The sequence below is a fragment of the Taurulus bubalis genome, assembly GCF_910589615.1.
Source record: "Taurulus bubalis genome assembly, chromosome: 5".
Lineage (NCBI taxonomy): Eukaryota > Metazoa > Chordata > Actinopteri > Perciformes > Cottidae > Taurulus > Taurulus bubalis.
Window position 1 is genome coordinate 23,282,565 of NC_136593.1, and position 16,494 is coordinate 23,299,058.

Genomic DNA, 16,494 nt, shown 5'->3' on the forward strand with positions numbered 1-16,494 from the left:
GGAAATGATGCACTTCTATAGTTTGATATTTATTGTCTGGTAGGAACCAGTACAAATGTACTTGGTCATGATCATGTATTTGAACATGAATATGTAAGTACGTAGCCTTTATTTATTACACACCAACGTGAACGTCTAAACGCGTGATGAAGTCGTAACAAAACGCTGCCGTGCTGTTGGTACACCAAGTACTTCAAACGTCCCGTCCTCCTGCAGCTGTCCCGTGAGTAAAACAACCTTTCCACGAGGCCTCGATCACGCTCACATTAATAATACTCTCTGTTGGGTGGGCTCTCACTTCACTCGTGACACTCGTTTCCTTGACGGGCGTCAAAAAATTAACGGTGGAGTGTTGTTTTCCAGGTCCAAACTCTCGGGCCTGCCAAAGGTTAAGGAAACACGCCGCCGTAAAAAACAGAGCCCCTGTGTTTGCCTTGAGACCGGGCAGCGTTCACTTGCACTCCTCAAGCTGTCGGACGTTCACTTGTACGCCGAGGCAACGCTTTTTGAGCTCGAGCTTCCTCCCGCTCCATTACTGAAGGATCCTTAAGCCCTCGAATGGAAAACTAGCAGAAAATTAACCCTTGGTATACACTCGCTGGGGCAGCGGTGTGTCTTGGAAGGCCCCAAAAAAAAAAGCCACCTGTGCTGTCCGGGTAGCCTCCAAAACTCTACCTACTGTCCCGAATGTCAACGTGCACCATGGTAATAACCCGGCAAATGATATTATCAGTCCTTTGAAGAGGGATTTCATTCTTGTTTTTCTTGGGACGCAAACCAAACCAACGTGTGTGTGTGTGTGTGTGTGTGTGTGTGTGTGTGTGTGTGTGTGTGTGTGTGTTTTGGCAGAAGCCAAACGTCTCTCTGCACTTCCGCGTTCCCAGTGCGACGCCAGCAGAGGGCTTCCTGTCGGCTGACGCAGCGGTTGATCCGAGGAACACCGTGCAGCTCCCCGGGTCTCGCCACTTCCCAACAACTGCCACACAAAACAGGCGGCCTTCTTTAAGAGGCCGGCGCTCCCGGGGGCCCGCGCCCAGTTTGAAGGATCTCTGAAGCTTTACCGATCTGTTGGCGGAGGATTCACCGTGGCATTATTGCTAATGACAGCCCTGAACTCGGGAGAATGGGACGGATAAAAGGCAGAGCAGAGGGGGGGCGTCGCTGCACGGCCACACAAAGGCAAAGCTTAACCTGACATTCCTGTGTAATTAAGACATCTCTCACATGGCACGTTTCTCTTGACCACTGGGGACCCTCTCACAGGACCGGAGGGGGTTTCAAAGCAACCGAGGGCGGCTCATTCACATCTGCCATCGCTAAGCCGGTGCAGCGCGGCCCTGAATGCAGTTAGACTGTAACACTCCGCAGGCATTGTTTTTAATACACTGACATTTAAATTGTGATCCCACTTGCCCTTTCGAGGGGGACCAACTGCACGACTGACAAAGAAACCAGGACGGGGCGTTCAGGGACCAGATATTTGATAAGTAAAGAAGATATGTAGGGCTCTTGTTTTTTTGTTTTTGTTTTTAGATGTGGTCCGATTTTCAAGTAAGAATGTTATTATTATTATTTTGAAGATATTTTGAATTTAATACAATTCAAATCAACTTGTTGCAGCAACGTTGCTGCAAATAAATTTGTATTGAGATTTCCTGCGCCGCTATATAATACGTCATAGGGCCATTGTAGGTTAAGACAGGGAAGGGTCATTTTCTGATAAAAAACTAAAACACAAAACTTAAAGAGATAAATTTACATTAAAAAATATCACAAATTTACAAGAAAAAAACTATTATCCTCAGAGATTATTAAATTATATTTTTAAAAAAAAGTGGATGAAGGAACCACATAGCTTCACTCTGCAAGGTTGGATCCAACCCATACTGTGTTTTATGCCTGCAGTGTTATGACCTATATACATTTCACATTAAAAAGAAAACCACATACTGATCTATTTTTTGTGAAAATTTGTGATTCTTTTTCTTGTACATTTTCCACTTTAATCTCAGAGAATATATGAGTTTATTTTTTATTTTGTATAATTTACCATTTTAATCTCAGAGAATATTAGAGTTTTCATTTACAATTTTAAACTGGGAAATTCCTGAATATTACCTGAATAATTATTTGTGTCACTACAATGGTCCCTGCAGCTTTTCGTTTATCTTCCTGCAGTTCCAGATCTTTTATGTTCGCTCCTCTGAAAACAGTAAATCCATCAGTGAGAGTCGGCGTGTGAAAATGATCCTGAGAGGACAAATTATGTGATTGTTTCATTTCGCTGAAGTCGCAGCACTTCGCGTTCTTGTGTTAACAATTAGCCAACAATAACAACTCACTTTGATGCTAACCAGGATGGAAGCGGGGTCGCGACCCCTTAAACAGCCGCGCGCCTTCACCGCACGCCCACATCTCCTTCACACAGCCGGGGATGCGACCGAGAGGCGAGATGAAACGTGCGCAGTCGTGAAGGTCGTGCACGCGTTTCACTTGTGTGCGCGTGTCCAGATGTGTCATTAGAACCAAACGAGCACAGAACCCCATCCTCTCTAATTACACTCTTAATTGCCTTATTGTGGGGCTCCAATTTAAGATCTCCTGGTCTGATAATCTCATTTATGTTCATACAATTATCCCTCTTCTGTAATTATACATATTATATAAAAGTATAGAGCCTGAACATGCAGATCGAACTGAAACACAACGTGAAGATGATTTGAAAACATGCATCTGTTTCCATATTCATATATTTCTGGACTCCATCTAGTGGCAGAGGCTTGCTGTTGCTTCGATATGAATCTTTAGAATAAAAGAATATATATATAAATGTAAATATATATGCTTGAGAGCATGTTTAACGTTCATACATTTTTAATTAGTTTTAATTAATGACTTGGCTAAATATATAGTATATATATATACACTATATAAATAAATACAAATATATAATACATATAAAAAAGATGTATATAATACATATAAAGTGTATGTATATATTATATATAAATTAATACAATATATATAATACATATAAAAAAATATATGAATTAATACAATATATATTTTATATATAAATGTATATTATGTATATAAATACAAATATATACTATACATAAATATATACATATTAATATATTTCTGGCCTCCATCTAGTGGCAAAGATTGGCCGTTTTTCAGTATATATTGTATATATCAAAAATACTTAATTAATATTTTTAAATATATATGTATATATATGTTTATATGCATATTGTTCCCCTGACTGAGCCCTGCTGCGTCCTCGAGTAAAAAGAGTCTGACTACTTGAGAGACCTTTTACCGTGAATACATTTTTAATGGTGTTGACTTTGGCTTACTTTTAATTAATGACTTGGCTGAGCCGCTGCTCTGAAGCTCCAAAGTGAGTCTAGCTTTTTTGGGGGGGTAAATAATAAAATACAAAGTAAAAGCAGTTTGTAATGAGTGTGATGCTGAAAGCAGACAACATGTGAAGCCGGGCAGAAAAAAACAAACAGTTTAGTCGTCACCAGAAGCCTGACGTCACATCGCAGAGTGGGAGAGGAACACATTACAATAGGGCTGCTGTTTTTTCCACATCTGTATTGCAAAAAGTAAACAAGGCGGACAGTCATATCATCAACAACAATATGCTCGTTCCTCGGAATTTTACCATTTCTTTCCATGTCTTTAAAAAAAAGAAGAAGATGAGCCGTGACCTCGAACAGAATCATCTAAATACAGAAAAATATAGATCCGGGTCAGAAAGGGTTGTAGATACTTACTAGTACTGCGAGTAACAGCGAGGGAAGACGGCTACGACAGGTCGCATCCCTGCCCTGGCACAGTGGACGCGTTTTTATAGGTCGGACATAGAAAAATAAACCACCACAAAGCAACACACGTATATTGTACAAAATTAAAACCTGAAAATGTCCCACTGACAGTTTGATCGGAGCGCATGTCCCTCGCGGGAAGCGAACCCATGATGACGCGAACACCGCGGCTCAAAATGTCCTGACCGAAATAAAACGTTGTGATGGCAGCTGCTTAGAACTATAATATTAACAATGATAATTATAATTATAATAACACATTGGGAATGTTTCCCATGACAACATTGACATTGAGTGAAGACTGAATGGAGATAAAAAAAATGTTTTGCTAATGTAGGTTCTTAGTGTGTAAAATGTTCCAAACACACACACATCCCAAGAAAAGAAGTTGATGAAATATTCCAAAACAAAAGAAAAAACTCTTTAAGAATTGTACAAGTATAAAAAAGCTACAAACATTAATAAATTACATCACTGACACAGAAACACTTCACAAGGTGCTAGTAAAATAATTCCGAAAACCCTTCAGGATACTAGAACTCGAACAAGAGGCTGGTCAGAGAAACTTTAAGTGTTTTTTTTTCTTCTTTTTTCTTTTATATAATTTTCCCCCTCAAAGCTCCGTCTCTTGTTCAAACAGAATCACAATACAATTAGCTTTGTGTATGTAAGGCCATATGACAATAACATGTATCATTTCTTCAGTTGTTTTCCAGGCAACACCTTTAAAATCGAAAAAATAAAATAACGAATAAAAGTTGAAATTAATCTCTGCTGTTTAAAAAAAGAAAGAAAACTATAACAAAAGTTGAAAAATCCGGACTATAATGTATATCCATATATATATATACATATTTGTATTCATGTATTCATAATTAGCAAAAAACTGTAAAAATTTAGAATTAAGCCATAAGGCGAAAGGATACAAAAAGTGGTAATTTAAAAGGCTATGTACAAGCTACATTCTATATACTGCACTGTGTGAAGGGTGTCGGTGCTGCCTGTGAAAGCAAAGGAAGAGAGAAAGTATCCCCATGTAATGCAGACCTCACATGGATGAGGCTTATCATCGGCCACAGGTCCCATCACGTGTTCAAGTCCCAACCACATTCAGTCCTAAGCGAGCCTCGCGCTTCACTTTGTGCTTCACAGTTGCTCCTCCAAGTCTCACTTCCTATCTATGAACTCGACACGAATAAATAAATTCCGGCGCTGATACTCTGCAAAGTGTTCACGCAAAGAGATCTGGACTGGGAGGAAAGGATTATTAATTATTTTTATTCAACCCGTGGCGATGATAAGCTGCATCCATGTGGAAGGAATAACGTGTAAAACCCCCCCACCCTGACCCAAGCGGAGCATGCAACTGAATACATGCAAGGGATACTTTCACAAATCTTGGAATGACTGCAATGTACTTCTACTTCATGTTTTAGCGACTCCTGATAAACTGACAGCTGTAGTAAAATGAGACATGTTCTCTTAAAAAATATTTATAGTAGGTTCTGTACACTTTAATATCTGAAAGTTATAAAGTATAAGTAGAGGCAAAAACCTATTTGAGTGATGTTCTTCTTAGAAATTGAAAAATGCATGATTTTCTTGATGTTTTTTTTCTTCTTTCTCTCCATTATTGGTTTTAATCAGTGAACAGGGGGTGAGGTTGGGATGTGACCCAGCTCATGAATTCCCAGTCCGACAGCAGTCTGCTGCTGCTGCATGCTACAGGAGGAGCTTTCCGTTTCGATGGATCTTTAAAATCTTTCCAAGTCTCTGTTTGGCCGTCGCCATGCCTTTCTTTAGCCGCTTAGCTGCGAAGAGAACAAGAAAGGAGAGTTAGTGCTCCTGCTTGCTCAATCAGTGTCTTCAGTGGCTCAAGGACACTTCGACATGCAAACTGGGGGGAGACCAGGGATCGAGCCGGCGACCTTGTGGTGACAGGACGGCCACTCTCCCCCCATGAGCTACAGCCGACAAGCCCCGCCTCCCACTAAATGACCTCCCGATACAACTTAACTGCATTTTAAATTACGTTTTTGAGGGAAACATTTTCTCCAGTTGCAGTTTTGAACTCATGACTTAGAAATGAAAACTAAATGAAACCAAAACGCAACTAATCTACTTGGTTATGTTTAGAAAAACATCATAGTTTGGCTTAAAATAGATAACGTACGTTTGTTACTGTGTATTGGCAAGAATCTGACGGTACGATAAGTATCATAATATAGGGGTTATGATTCAATATATTGCAATTCTGTAAGCAAGGTTATATATTAAAATAAAAAATATCTCATTTTAGAATTTTTTGATTAAGAACACATCGTCATCTGCATAACATCGGAGTAACATAAGTTTACTTTTTTATGCAATCACAAAATGAACCACGTTGCCACAAATCTTTGCATGACAACAATCTATTTGTTTTTTTAGGGCGACATCACATGACATAATATTGCGATATAAGTGCATTGATATTTTCTACACCTCTATTTGTTATGTATAGAATTTACGGGCGTAAATTAAAATAAGTCAGCGTCGAATTATCCGGGACACGAACGGCGGCCTCCTGGGTGAACGTCCTGAGTTTGTTTTGACCGACAAAAATGTATTTGCGATACGTCAAAAACAAATGTAATGCAGGAGAAAATATGTTCCCTCGAAACGTAACTGTGCTGTTTCGCTGGATGGGAATGTCATTTTTAGGAGGTTGCTAGTTCGGAGTCTTCTTGTCCCCCGCCGTCATACTGGAGCACGGGTTTGTTAATTAGCTCAATAATGCGGTCAGTGGAATAACGTCTAAATGGGTAGGAGTGTGTATTTAATAACCTTGTTACCGTAGAACCGCTAACACAACAGCATTCGTGTTGTAATTCCTTTCTGAGATTTCACAGATTAGTTCATGTTCCTTTGAATTAAGAGGAATGTTGTTATTTTTGCTCATTTCATGTTTGATTATGAATACAGATTACATGTAATATTGAAATGCGTTCAATAAACGCTTCAACCAGTCAGTCCATGCACATTTAGTTGAGGATCAGAGGCTTTCTCAGAGTACCAACCTTGAAAACAAGGTGCATTTATCTGAAGGCTTGTGTTTTCTGCATCCAATCATGTTCACATCTGCAGTTCATATAACTGTCTAACGGGATGAATATGCTTTGCATGCATAAAAGGCAGCAGCTGCTAAGCCATACTGTTTATTACTCATTCCATTCAAGAAGTGCTGTATTTTACAAGCCTGTGATTTCCGAAGAATTCCCTGAGAAGAATGTCGTTCTAAAGGGAAAATAAGAGGAATAAATATGTTCCTTGAATGAGCCGCTCCATTTGATCCCAAGTAATACTTCATTATACTTTGGCAAAACAATATATAACATGTCAAAATAAGTGATGCAATGCTTTTTCTTTAATTGATCTGAACGTCAATAAAGCTCATGAAGGCATCGACCTTCGTAGACAACAGCACAGAGGCTCCGCGGTTCAAAACCAAGACGGAACATTTGACTGCTCCTCTCAAGCGTCGCCACGGCAGCGCAGACCAGATCCACCGCTTTCGCCTTTTGGTTCTCACCCGTCTCAATAAATAATAAATGGTTTGGATCCTTATAAGGAAAGCCGGCTAATGCTGCAGTCACACCAAAAGTGAAGCGAATTTTCGCAAAACACTTTACTCGCGTGAGTTTACTCGCTCGGCTATATGTGGTTAATTAGCGTCATTCGCGATGGAAAGGGGGCGTGGCTTATCTCCGCAAAAACAGTTACCATTTCCACCATCCACCATTGAAATAACCACTATTTCTGCTTTATACTTGTTGTGTAAATTCCACAAACGCCGGAACATCAGACGAAAATTCTCGTTGTTCCCGTCTGTGCATCGACTTTCATGACATCTACTGTCGCGTGAAAAAAATTCTCAACGCTATTGTTGTGAACGCAGCATAACAGACGAACGGCGCTTTCTTTTTACGACTCACCTTTGGCGTCTGCTGCCACGGCGCGATCCCCCTTCGCCGCGCTGCTGCTGTTGGTGCTCGTTGTGTTGGTGCTGTTGTTGGGAGAAGACATCGACGGCCGCCTCTGGCTAAGGAAAACCCCGGGCGCCATGGGCTGCGGGCCGCCCGGCGACTTGACTGTTCCAGTGTTGAACTCGTGGTCCGTCAGGCTGCCATCTTGGGAGTCCAGATTGTGCTCCGGCGAGCTACTGTCCTGAGAGAGTTTCGGGGGCTCCTCGACTACTACTATTGCCTTCTTTTTGGTGCTTTTCTTCTTCTTCTTAGTTTTCTGCTGCTCCTCCTGAGGACAGATAGGTGTTTTGTTGGGCTCTGCTCACAGGTACGCTCACTACCATCATCACATCATAATAGTGTCACGACGTACCTGATGAGAAAGCTTCGCCGCGGCGGCAGCCAGACCCGTTTCTACGGAGGCCACTCGGGCTCCGTCTCTCGCCGGCCGCTCCTGTCGAGGAACCGAGGGTCCCACGCGCGCTGTGATGACATCCACGTAACGGTTAGGAACACATTTACTCCCTAAATATGTAAAGTGTTAAACTGGCGTTACAAAGGCAGGTCTTTACCTGTCGGGCTGTACGGAGTGTCGTCACTGCTTTTCCGTTTTTTCGATCTGGATTTGAAAACGGGATTATCCTCTTCGGACTCCAACGAGGGGTAGACTAGAATCGTAAAGATGCGACCGATTACTAACGCGAGAGGATGTAGGACATTAAACATCACCGGCCAATTATTGTCACATATGTAAAGCATGGAATGTGACTCAAGTGCACTCGTTTCTGATTTCCGTGCATGTAAAAAGTTTCCAGTGACAGCATGCGGGACAGCTGTGAGACAGCTGTTGACTACCCGCCCTCCCTCTGCCTGCTCACAGCCCAAATTCCATCTAAGACGTTTAATATCGGATAATTGGATAATCAAGATTAACACAAAAAAATAAAAAGAAAGAAGAAAAGAGGGCCAGTGTGTGAGAAAAGCTTCACACTGGCCCAAAGACTGCAGCTCGGGAATGTTCGTGCTACGAACAACTAATTAGACTAATTAGAAGCTCAAAAAGCATGTAAAATAACAATTTGCAACTCTTTAATGGCTTATTAACAAGCTGGGTGGAACCACTCAGCTGGGTTTGGACGGGAATCACAAAGAAAACGTTTCAAAGAAAAAAATAAAGGGCGGATTTGGAAAAAGAGGCATGAAAAATAAACACAAACCCTATCATCTTCTCCTGGTGGAAAGTACAAGGCCAAAGTTAGAACTAAAGACCCACATGTTGATCCATCAAGGGTCAATCTGTTTTTAACAGCACCTGCTAGCAGCGGTGAGAATCGGGCGTAGCAAAATCATTATTTTCTCATTCAAATCAAGAGGGAGGAAGGAGTCGGCTGCTGCTGCTCACCGTAGTCGGAGTCCTTGAAGCACGCGTCAATGTGGTCCTGGTCGTCGTCGTAATCCAGACTCTCGATGCTGCTGCTCTTCCTGGGTTTCTTCGGGAGCCGCTTGGTGGGCCGCTTGCTGCCGCCGCCGCCGCCGCCGGCCTTCTTGCCGGCCTGCGCGCCGTGCGAGTTGCTCTTGGACTGGCTGTTGCTCCACGGCTGCTGCAAGCTGTCTGAAGACGACAGGTTGGCCATGGACAGCATGCCCTGAATGGCCTCCTGTGTGCTGGGAGATGCAGGTGGCTGACTGTAAGTACGTCAATAAAGAATACACAACAACACAGCCATTACACAGCAGTCGGCACGCTGGCGAGAGGTGTAGAGTGAGAAAAAAAAAAGGCTTTTGAAGTCAGCAGTCGTGCTTTATTGAGTGTCGTTATCATTTGGGAGATTGTAGCGCAAAACTGTCAAATTAAAAAAATCCAAGTAAGCGCTTGCGTAAATATCTTCACACACGTTGTTAGCCGCCGAGCTGCAGCAACGAGCGAAAGCGGCTGTCAAACGCCGCCGTGATGAACCACGGTCGCTTCGCTCAAAGCCCCGCCGAACAATTTGAGAAATGAATATCGCTTCAGCCGATGTTTCTGCCTTTCTTTCACTGCTCATTTGTAGCTCTCAAAGTGGTGGAAACAGACCATCAAGACTCAGCAGCGAATAAGCAGAAGGCGAAGGGGAAGAGCGTGCCGTTTGTCACTAAAATTCATCTGCTGAGAGAGGGGTGAAAAAAAAGGGCCCCGCGGGGGCCGTTCAGAGAGTAGCGCTGCGCATGTGCCGCAACCCAAAGTGTGTTTAGATCGGTGCTGAAGGAACCGAGTGACATCATGGGCTCGGAGGTCTACCTGTTGGCGCTGTAGTCGATCCCTCCCACTTGCTTGCTCGCCTGCAGCAGGTCGAGGATCCCGGCGGCGCTTCCGCCCTTTTTCTTGGCCTTAGAGTTGCGACTCTTCGCCTCCGGCTTGGTCTCCGTGTCGATGTGCAGAGTCTCTTCGTCTGACGAGTCCGCCGTCGGCTTCTGGGAAAAAGTGGAGGAAGAGCAGAACAATGTGGACCTGAGAGACACCAGACATGGGCAGCCAATGTTCCCGTTTCCAATGGGATGGTTCTAGACTGGGTTGGATCTCTGGGTATTAACGTTGACTGTTTTCTCTCATAGACTGTCTGTACACGGAGTGGAAATAGTCACCAGGACGATAACCACTGATTTCTTTTCCTGCAGATTCATTGTTTGTTATGTGAACATGGACAAAATGACCCACTTGTGGGCCTCAGGGGCAAACATGTGCTGTGGACCCGACCAACACTTTGTGGTTATTTAGTTTCACACAAATGTTTTTAGAAATTTTAGAAATTTGCACCATGTCAATTTTGACAAATGTAGACAAAAGGGGTAACAATTTGATCGACCACAAAATAATAGATACACAATAAATTTGGGGCTTCTGAGACCCCAGAGGATCTGAAGTAAACTATAAGACTGTGTTATGATTTTCAGTAACCTCACTAGTCAACACAATAAAATCTGCTATGAGTCTGTTTCTTTTTCTTCCTCCGTACATGCCACAGGTATTTCCTTCATCAGTGAGGGAGCTTCTTCTTCTGATTCACCTAGAATTCACTTTTTACAATCGTTTTTCCTTTGGTTTATATCTGAGTTTTAAAGGTGTTTTGCATGTTCTTGTACATGAAATCCTCTGGAACGCGATTGTTTATTAGATAAGTTCCGATGTAAAGTGCTGAAGCTCATAAGTGGACAAAGCTGTCCTCTGTTTCGTCTCTTCGTGTAGAAAGAGTAGTAGAAGTGTCGTATGGTACGCACCTTTGTCACCGAGGGCTGGAACTTTGGTTTCTTGGCTGGCTGAATGGGTTCTTTGATGTCTGACAAAACTGGAAGAAAATGCATTCACCAATAAGCAATAGCTAAAACAAAAGCTGTTGATTAAAGTTATATCTTTTCATTATTACTAGTCTGGCTGGGTATCAGTGCTAATATAATACCGACACAAATGCATGTGTGCTGTGTGAAGCTACGGTAGCTAGGAGCTGCTTTTTCATGCTGATCAAGGACTCCTGTTGATTTAGAAGTTGCTATTTCCGTAACGACCTGTAGGGCTGCGACAATCTCTCCCATCTTTCTTTTCCTATTTGTCGTGTGTGTAGCTACGTAGCTAGCTAGCTGTGTAGGAACTCTTAATTCCGCCTACAAAGCTTTGATTGGTCAATTTATTTCTCCAACCGGGAAAATGAGCAACCAATGAGCACAACAACAGACCTATTCAAATCAGTGGAAGAGTTTTTTTAAACCCAAATGTGCAAAAATGCTTAATGCTTTAGTAAAAAAATAAACAATAAACCTAAATAAAATATATACTTAAGTTAGATAAATTCCCTAATTTAAAACAGGAAATATCAGATCAAAGAATAAACAACTCTAATAATCTGACCAATCATTTAATGCTGATTTTCAACACTTTTCTAAATGTAATACATTTCAGCCACCAATAAAAATAAAGTGTTGAGGTTTCTACCCAGCCCGAGACGCTGGTTTAAATAAACTGAAACACGACACGGAGTACTCACAGGACAGATCTCTCTTGACGGTGTTCTTTTTCCGCCTGATGGGGAACTCGTCAATCTTCAGCTCCCCCTCGTCGGAGACGTACTCGTACTCGTCTCTCACCGGCTTGGATTTGTCCTCTTTTAGGTTTTGTAATGATCCAAAAACACTTGAGTTGGTCTGAGGTTTCAGCGTCTTGGAGCTGAAAAGGAAAACCACAGGACAATGAGGGAGTTGATGCGAGGCTCAGCCGGGCACTCGCCGTGAGAAGTCCTTGGATTGGCTCTAATGGCTGTGGTGCTGATCGCCACATAGCTCTATAATCACCGGAACACGCCACAGGACGGTTAACACGCTGTCCGCTCCGGAGGCCTAGAGGAGGCCCGTCATACGTACCCGAGCGTCTTCTTGTGCGACATGGTGAAGCTGAATCTGTCTTTATTGCCCGACAGCGGTGTCCTGTCGAACTTGCACTCCTCCTCCATCTTCAGCAGGGAATCTGGTTTACTGTTCTGTAAAAAGAGACAGTAAAGAGGGAACGATGTCAGAGGAGCACGCACGACAAATGAAATCGCCACGCTCACGTATGACATCACAGAGTATTTAGTGACGAGATCAAAGGATCCACGATTAAAGATTCACTTAAGGCAAAAACATGTTTTTTCATGCATTTCTTACATTTATTTTGAGTCTATTTTGCTTCCATAACATGGTTCCTTTCAAAGGAGTGGATAGAAAACATCCAAAATACACTTCAAGTGTTTCATTTAATGCTTTGTCTGTTTGCTTCTGTAGATTTCTCTTAAATTCATCATAAGTGACCGCTAGATAATGCCTCATTTGCTTATTTAAACAGAACAGTTGCAAAAGATTATTGTCTTAATTTTTTTATGCTCTTCACTAAGTGTCTTTAAAATGTTTTTAATTTGTAAAACACATCTTTAAAGGTTGTTTTTTACTGAAGTAGTTTGTTCTCAGACTTTGAGTCCTTACATTCACCAAACTTTACACTTTCATTCCTCTCTATATTCTTTATTTAAGGGGATTGTTTAATTATCATTCATAGACTAATTTACACGACAAATAATATTTTCTTAAAGTAAGTTATAAACTGGGGAGGTTTCATGGTGATGTCTTTTAGTTTTTAACCTTTTCACCTCAAGTGTCAGAAATGTAACATATCAAGTAAACACTGATGTCATTTTATGTTATTTGACTCGAAAATGAAATGATAAAAAATGTATCATCAGTAACTTTCTATTCAATTCATTTTAAAACACACAACACAAACACTGCCCTGTAGAATAGTAGAAGGGAGCCATTTGATTAAAGTAAAACCATTGCTGTTAATAATTTGTTTTAAAGACTGAAATCATCATGACGTAAATCTCCACAGATGATATTCTCCGGTGACATTTTCTGACCCAATTTAAAGTGAACCAAAGTTACGGAGAGGAAAGCAACGCCGCTGCCATGAAAGAAAATCACCACTGAGCCGACTGTGTAATTAACTGAAACCCAAGAATATGCATTTTTCAAATATTCACTCCCGCAACCGTTTCGACTTCCAAACTCGAGGCGTGCGCCGCCGCCGCGTAACCCGAAGCCGACAGTAAACGTTCGAGCGCGCGCTCTTGGTAACCGACGGCGACGCGGGCCTTAACAGGGAAGCTGTGAACTCTTCCACGTGATTGGACGACGATCACCGAGACAACGCGGCCCCCGGTGACCTCGGTAAACACCTCACAGGGGTCTTTTTATTTGTAATAAAGATGAGGGCATGTGTAAATACTTAGATGGAAGGCAGAGGATTCGGACGTGGCCTAATTCCATTAGATAAACTCTGGGATTGAGGATTTCTTTCTGGAGCAGCTCTTGATGAGCTGCAGGCCTCGAATGTGCGACTCGGGGGCCGCATCATTATTTTTCCTGATTGCTTTGAAGTGAAGTGTGCAAATCACTTCTGGATGATCCGGCTTTTTCTTTTTCCTTTTCTTCGGCTCGTAACCTTCACAACTGTTTGAGTCGTCTTTACCGAAGGTTTATTTGAACATGTGAAGGATTGTGATATTATTTACTTTGGCCTGGAACAAGCGGTCATTCCATTGACTCGGCTGAAACGCTCTTACCTTATACTTCCATTTCGCTTCAGTCTTGTTTTTATTCTGCTCTCTGATGTCAAACTTCTCCATGTTGTTCTGCTTTGACATTTCCTTCTCCGATATACTCAGGACGTTCTTTACAGCCTGAAGAAAGACGCAGTGATTAGCAGACAGACGGGGTGTGGGTGGCTTTTACTATTCTGACAATGCTTGGAGGGGATGCAAAATGGCTCGCGTAAAGTGAAACATATGGATACAAATAATCGTTACACAAAATAATAACGATGTCATTTTCCGTTAGCGTTGCCGTGCGCTCACCTTTGTCTTTTTGGGCTGGTCCATTTTACTCAAGATGTCTTTCGCATGGGACTCAAGTGCGGCGAAGCTGGAGGGTTTCGGAGGCGGCGACGATTCTTTTGCTTTCTTCGCTTTCTTCTTCCCTCCTTCCTTGACCTTGGGCACCTTCGGAGGCTTGGGGGCCTTGGGTATCTTCGGGGGCTTGGGCGGCTTGGGAGGCTTCGGGGGTTTGGTAGCTTTCTTCCTGGCCTTCTCTCTGCTGGGCGACGGGACGTGGGCCGGGGAGACGGGCTCTTCAGGCTCCGAGTGCGTGGACGGGGCCTCCTCCACCGGTACCTTAATGCTGGGCTCACTCTTAATGGCTTTTGTTGCATTCTAGAAAATAAAGCACGGAAATGGGAAAAAGTGAACTATAGTTTTGTCATCGGCAATCAAACCCCAACGGAGACAATTGAAGCCCCACTGTATTACCACTGGAATTAGTATATCATTAGTTACAAAATACATACAAATGTATTAATCAATTAATAAAGACATTATTTATTTAATTTGATTAATCAATACTTCATTTATTTCACAAGACCCCTCTGTTTTTCTTATTTTTGCCAATTTAAGTTTAAGGTGTTAAATTGGTGTCCAGCAGCAGACCTCACGTCAGAACAACTCCATTGCCTTTAAGAAGTGTTGTGATAACAGTCAGGAAGCATTTCAGTCTCAGTGATGCTTCTTGTCGTGTTTTCAGTGTGAAAGAAATGCTAGCTAAATGAGCTAACTAAAGGTGAGGCTAACCTGGTTGACTTTGGATAAGGGGTGCGTTATGTTCGCCGACTGGAGAAGCAAACGTTAAAGGATTCTGCTCTGGGGAGCACGAATGTTCTTGCAAATTACATGGATTATGTCAGTGGTTCTCAAACTGTTTTTTGTATCATTCTTTTTTAATACTTATTTTTATAATCCTTTATTAATTGCAACCACAATAGGCAATTTGTTTGCCAAATGTTAGTTATTTTTTGCACCGATAGAACTTTATTTGAACATTTGCACATGTTATTAGTTTTTGTTTGATGGAGCAATCTGTTTTACTTGAAAGTGATTTCAATTTTCTTTATTCTATTATTTGAAAAAGCACGGATGGAGGAGTCACAAAAAGTTATTTCAATCAAAATTCAGCATGGACCATTTTGTTAGAATTTTGTTGGGGCTGTGGGGCCTGAACATTTTTCTTCCTCCAAAGTGGGGCGTGACAAAAAAAGTTTGAGAACCACTGGATTATGTGATGTTAGTCAAATCCCACTTTAACCCCTGCATGGACCAATATCAAGAAATGTTCTTTACTTGACTTTGGTACTACAACAAAAGGCGGCGGACTCATCAGAGTCATTGGCGACCATGAATATCCACAGTAGATGGATGCCGTTGTTGCAGCTCAACAGCAGTGATTGAGAGACTCTCATGTTGCACATCCGGCCAACATCGCCGTCTTGCAGTTGATCATATATTAACAAAAATGAAATCCCAATACCTCTGACAGTCTGATCTCTTTGGCAAGATCCTTGATGAGCTGAGATGGTTTCATGTTCTCTGGAAGCTCGTCTTCATGTTCCAAGAGGGCCTGATCCGAGGAAAACAAACAAAGCTGTCATTGCTTTTCATAGCCGCTTAGATGGACGGCTGACACACACAAACGCAACCCAACGTGTCCGAACCTGTTTTTTAGTCCAAGCCCTGAAGGCTCCATTGATGATTTTGGCACCATGGATCAGGTACGGGGCTGGCTGCTTATTTGCTTTGTGTAAACCTGCAGACAAAAATAAATTCAAACATTAACATCGAGTTGAATGTATCTGGACTTTTGAACTTTGAAAAAGTCAAAGCCATTAAGTTATGTACATGCACAGAGCACGTGGGAGATTTACGAGATGTAACTGAACGAGCCGCTCGCGAACACGAGAACAGATGAGCTGACGAAGAAAAGAAACAGCAAGGGAAGTTGTTGGATTCTGTCAACTCGGTGACTGTTTGGACAAACTGTCCTGCCAGAGCACCACTCATACACAGTGACATGTACACGTTCTTGAGCTACACAATCAACATCTCCCTGCTCACTCACTCACTCACTCTGGATCACTGTGCATCCGCTCCTTACTAAAATGTCATATGAAGCTACAATAAGTGAGTTTTCCTGTGTGAAATGAAGCTTATTTAAAGAAATACACAGTATACTATACAACATACTTCTACTCTAGTAGAGTGTACACTATG

General features: G+C 42.1%; 1 protein-coding gene across 1 annotated transcript in view; it reads right to left on the reverse strand.

Annotated features, from left to right (window-relative positions):
* Window positions 1-5,195: 5,195 nt before the first annotated feature.
* The window catches only part of phf2 (PHD finger protein 2), a gene marked incomplete at its 5' end in the record, with an annotated part of 32,281 nt that continues 20,982 nt past the window's right edge, over window positions 5,196-16,494 (reverse strand). The window contains 13 exons of the mRNA XM_079218579.1: window positions 5,196-5,647; window positions 7,811-8,126; window positions 8,214-8,323; window positions 8,413-8,508; window positions 9,243-9,526; window positions 10,119-10,291; window positions 11,096-11,163; window positions 11,857-12,035; window positions 12,230-12,345; window positions 13,963-14,079; window positions 14,254-14,607; window positions 15,755-15,844; window positions 15,939-16,030. Of these exons, the coding sequence (XP_079074705.1) occupies window positions 5,559-5,647; window positions 7,811-8,126; window positions 8,214-8,323; window positions 8,413-8,508; window positions 9,243-9,526; window positions 10,119-10,291; window positions 11,096-11,163; window positions 11,857-12,035; window positions 12,230-12,345; window positions 13,963-14,079; window positions 14,254-14,607; window positions 15,755-15,844; window positions 15,939-16,030 (2,084 nt within the window). The 3' untranslated portion in view covers window positions 5,196-5,558. The remainder of the gene's footprint in view (window positions 5,648-7,810; window positions 8,127-8,213; window positions 8,324-8,412; window positions 8,509-9,242; window positions 9,527-10,118; window positions 10,292-11,095; window positions 11,164-11,856; window positions 12,036-12,229; window positions 12,346-13,962; window positions 14,080-14,253; window positions 14,608-15,754; window positions 15,845-15,938; window positions 16,031-16,494) is intronic.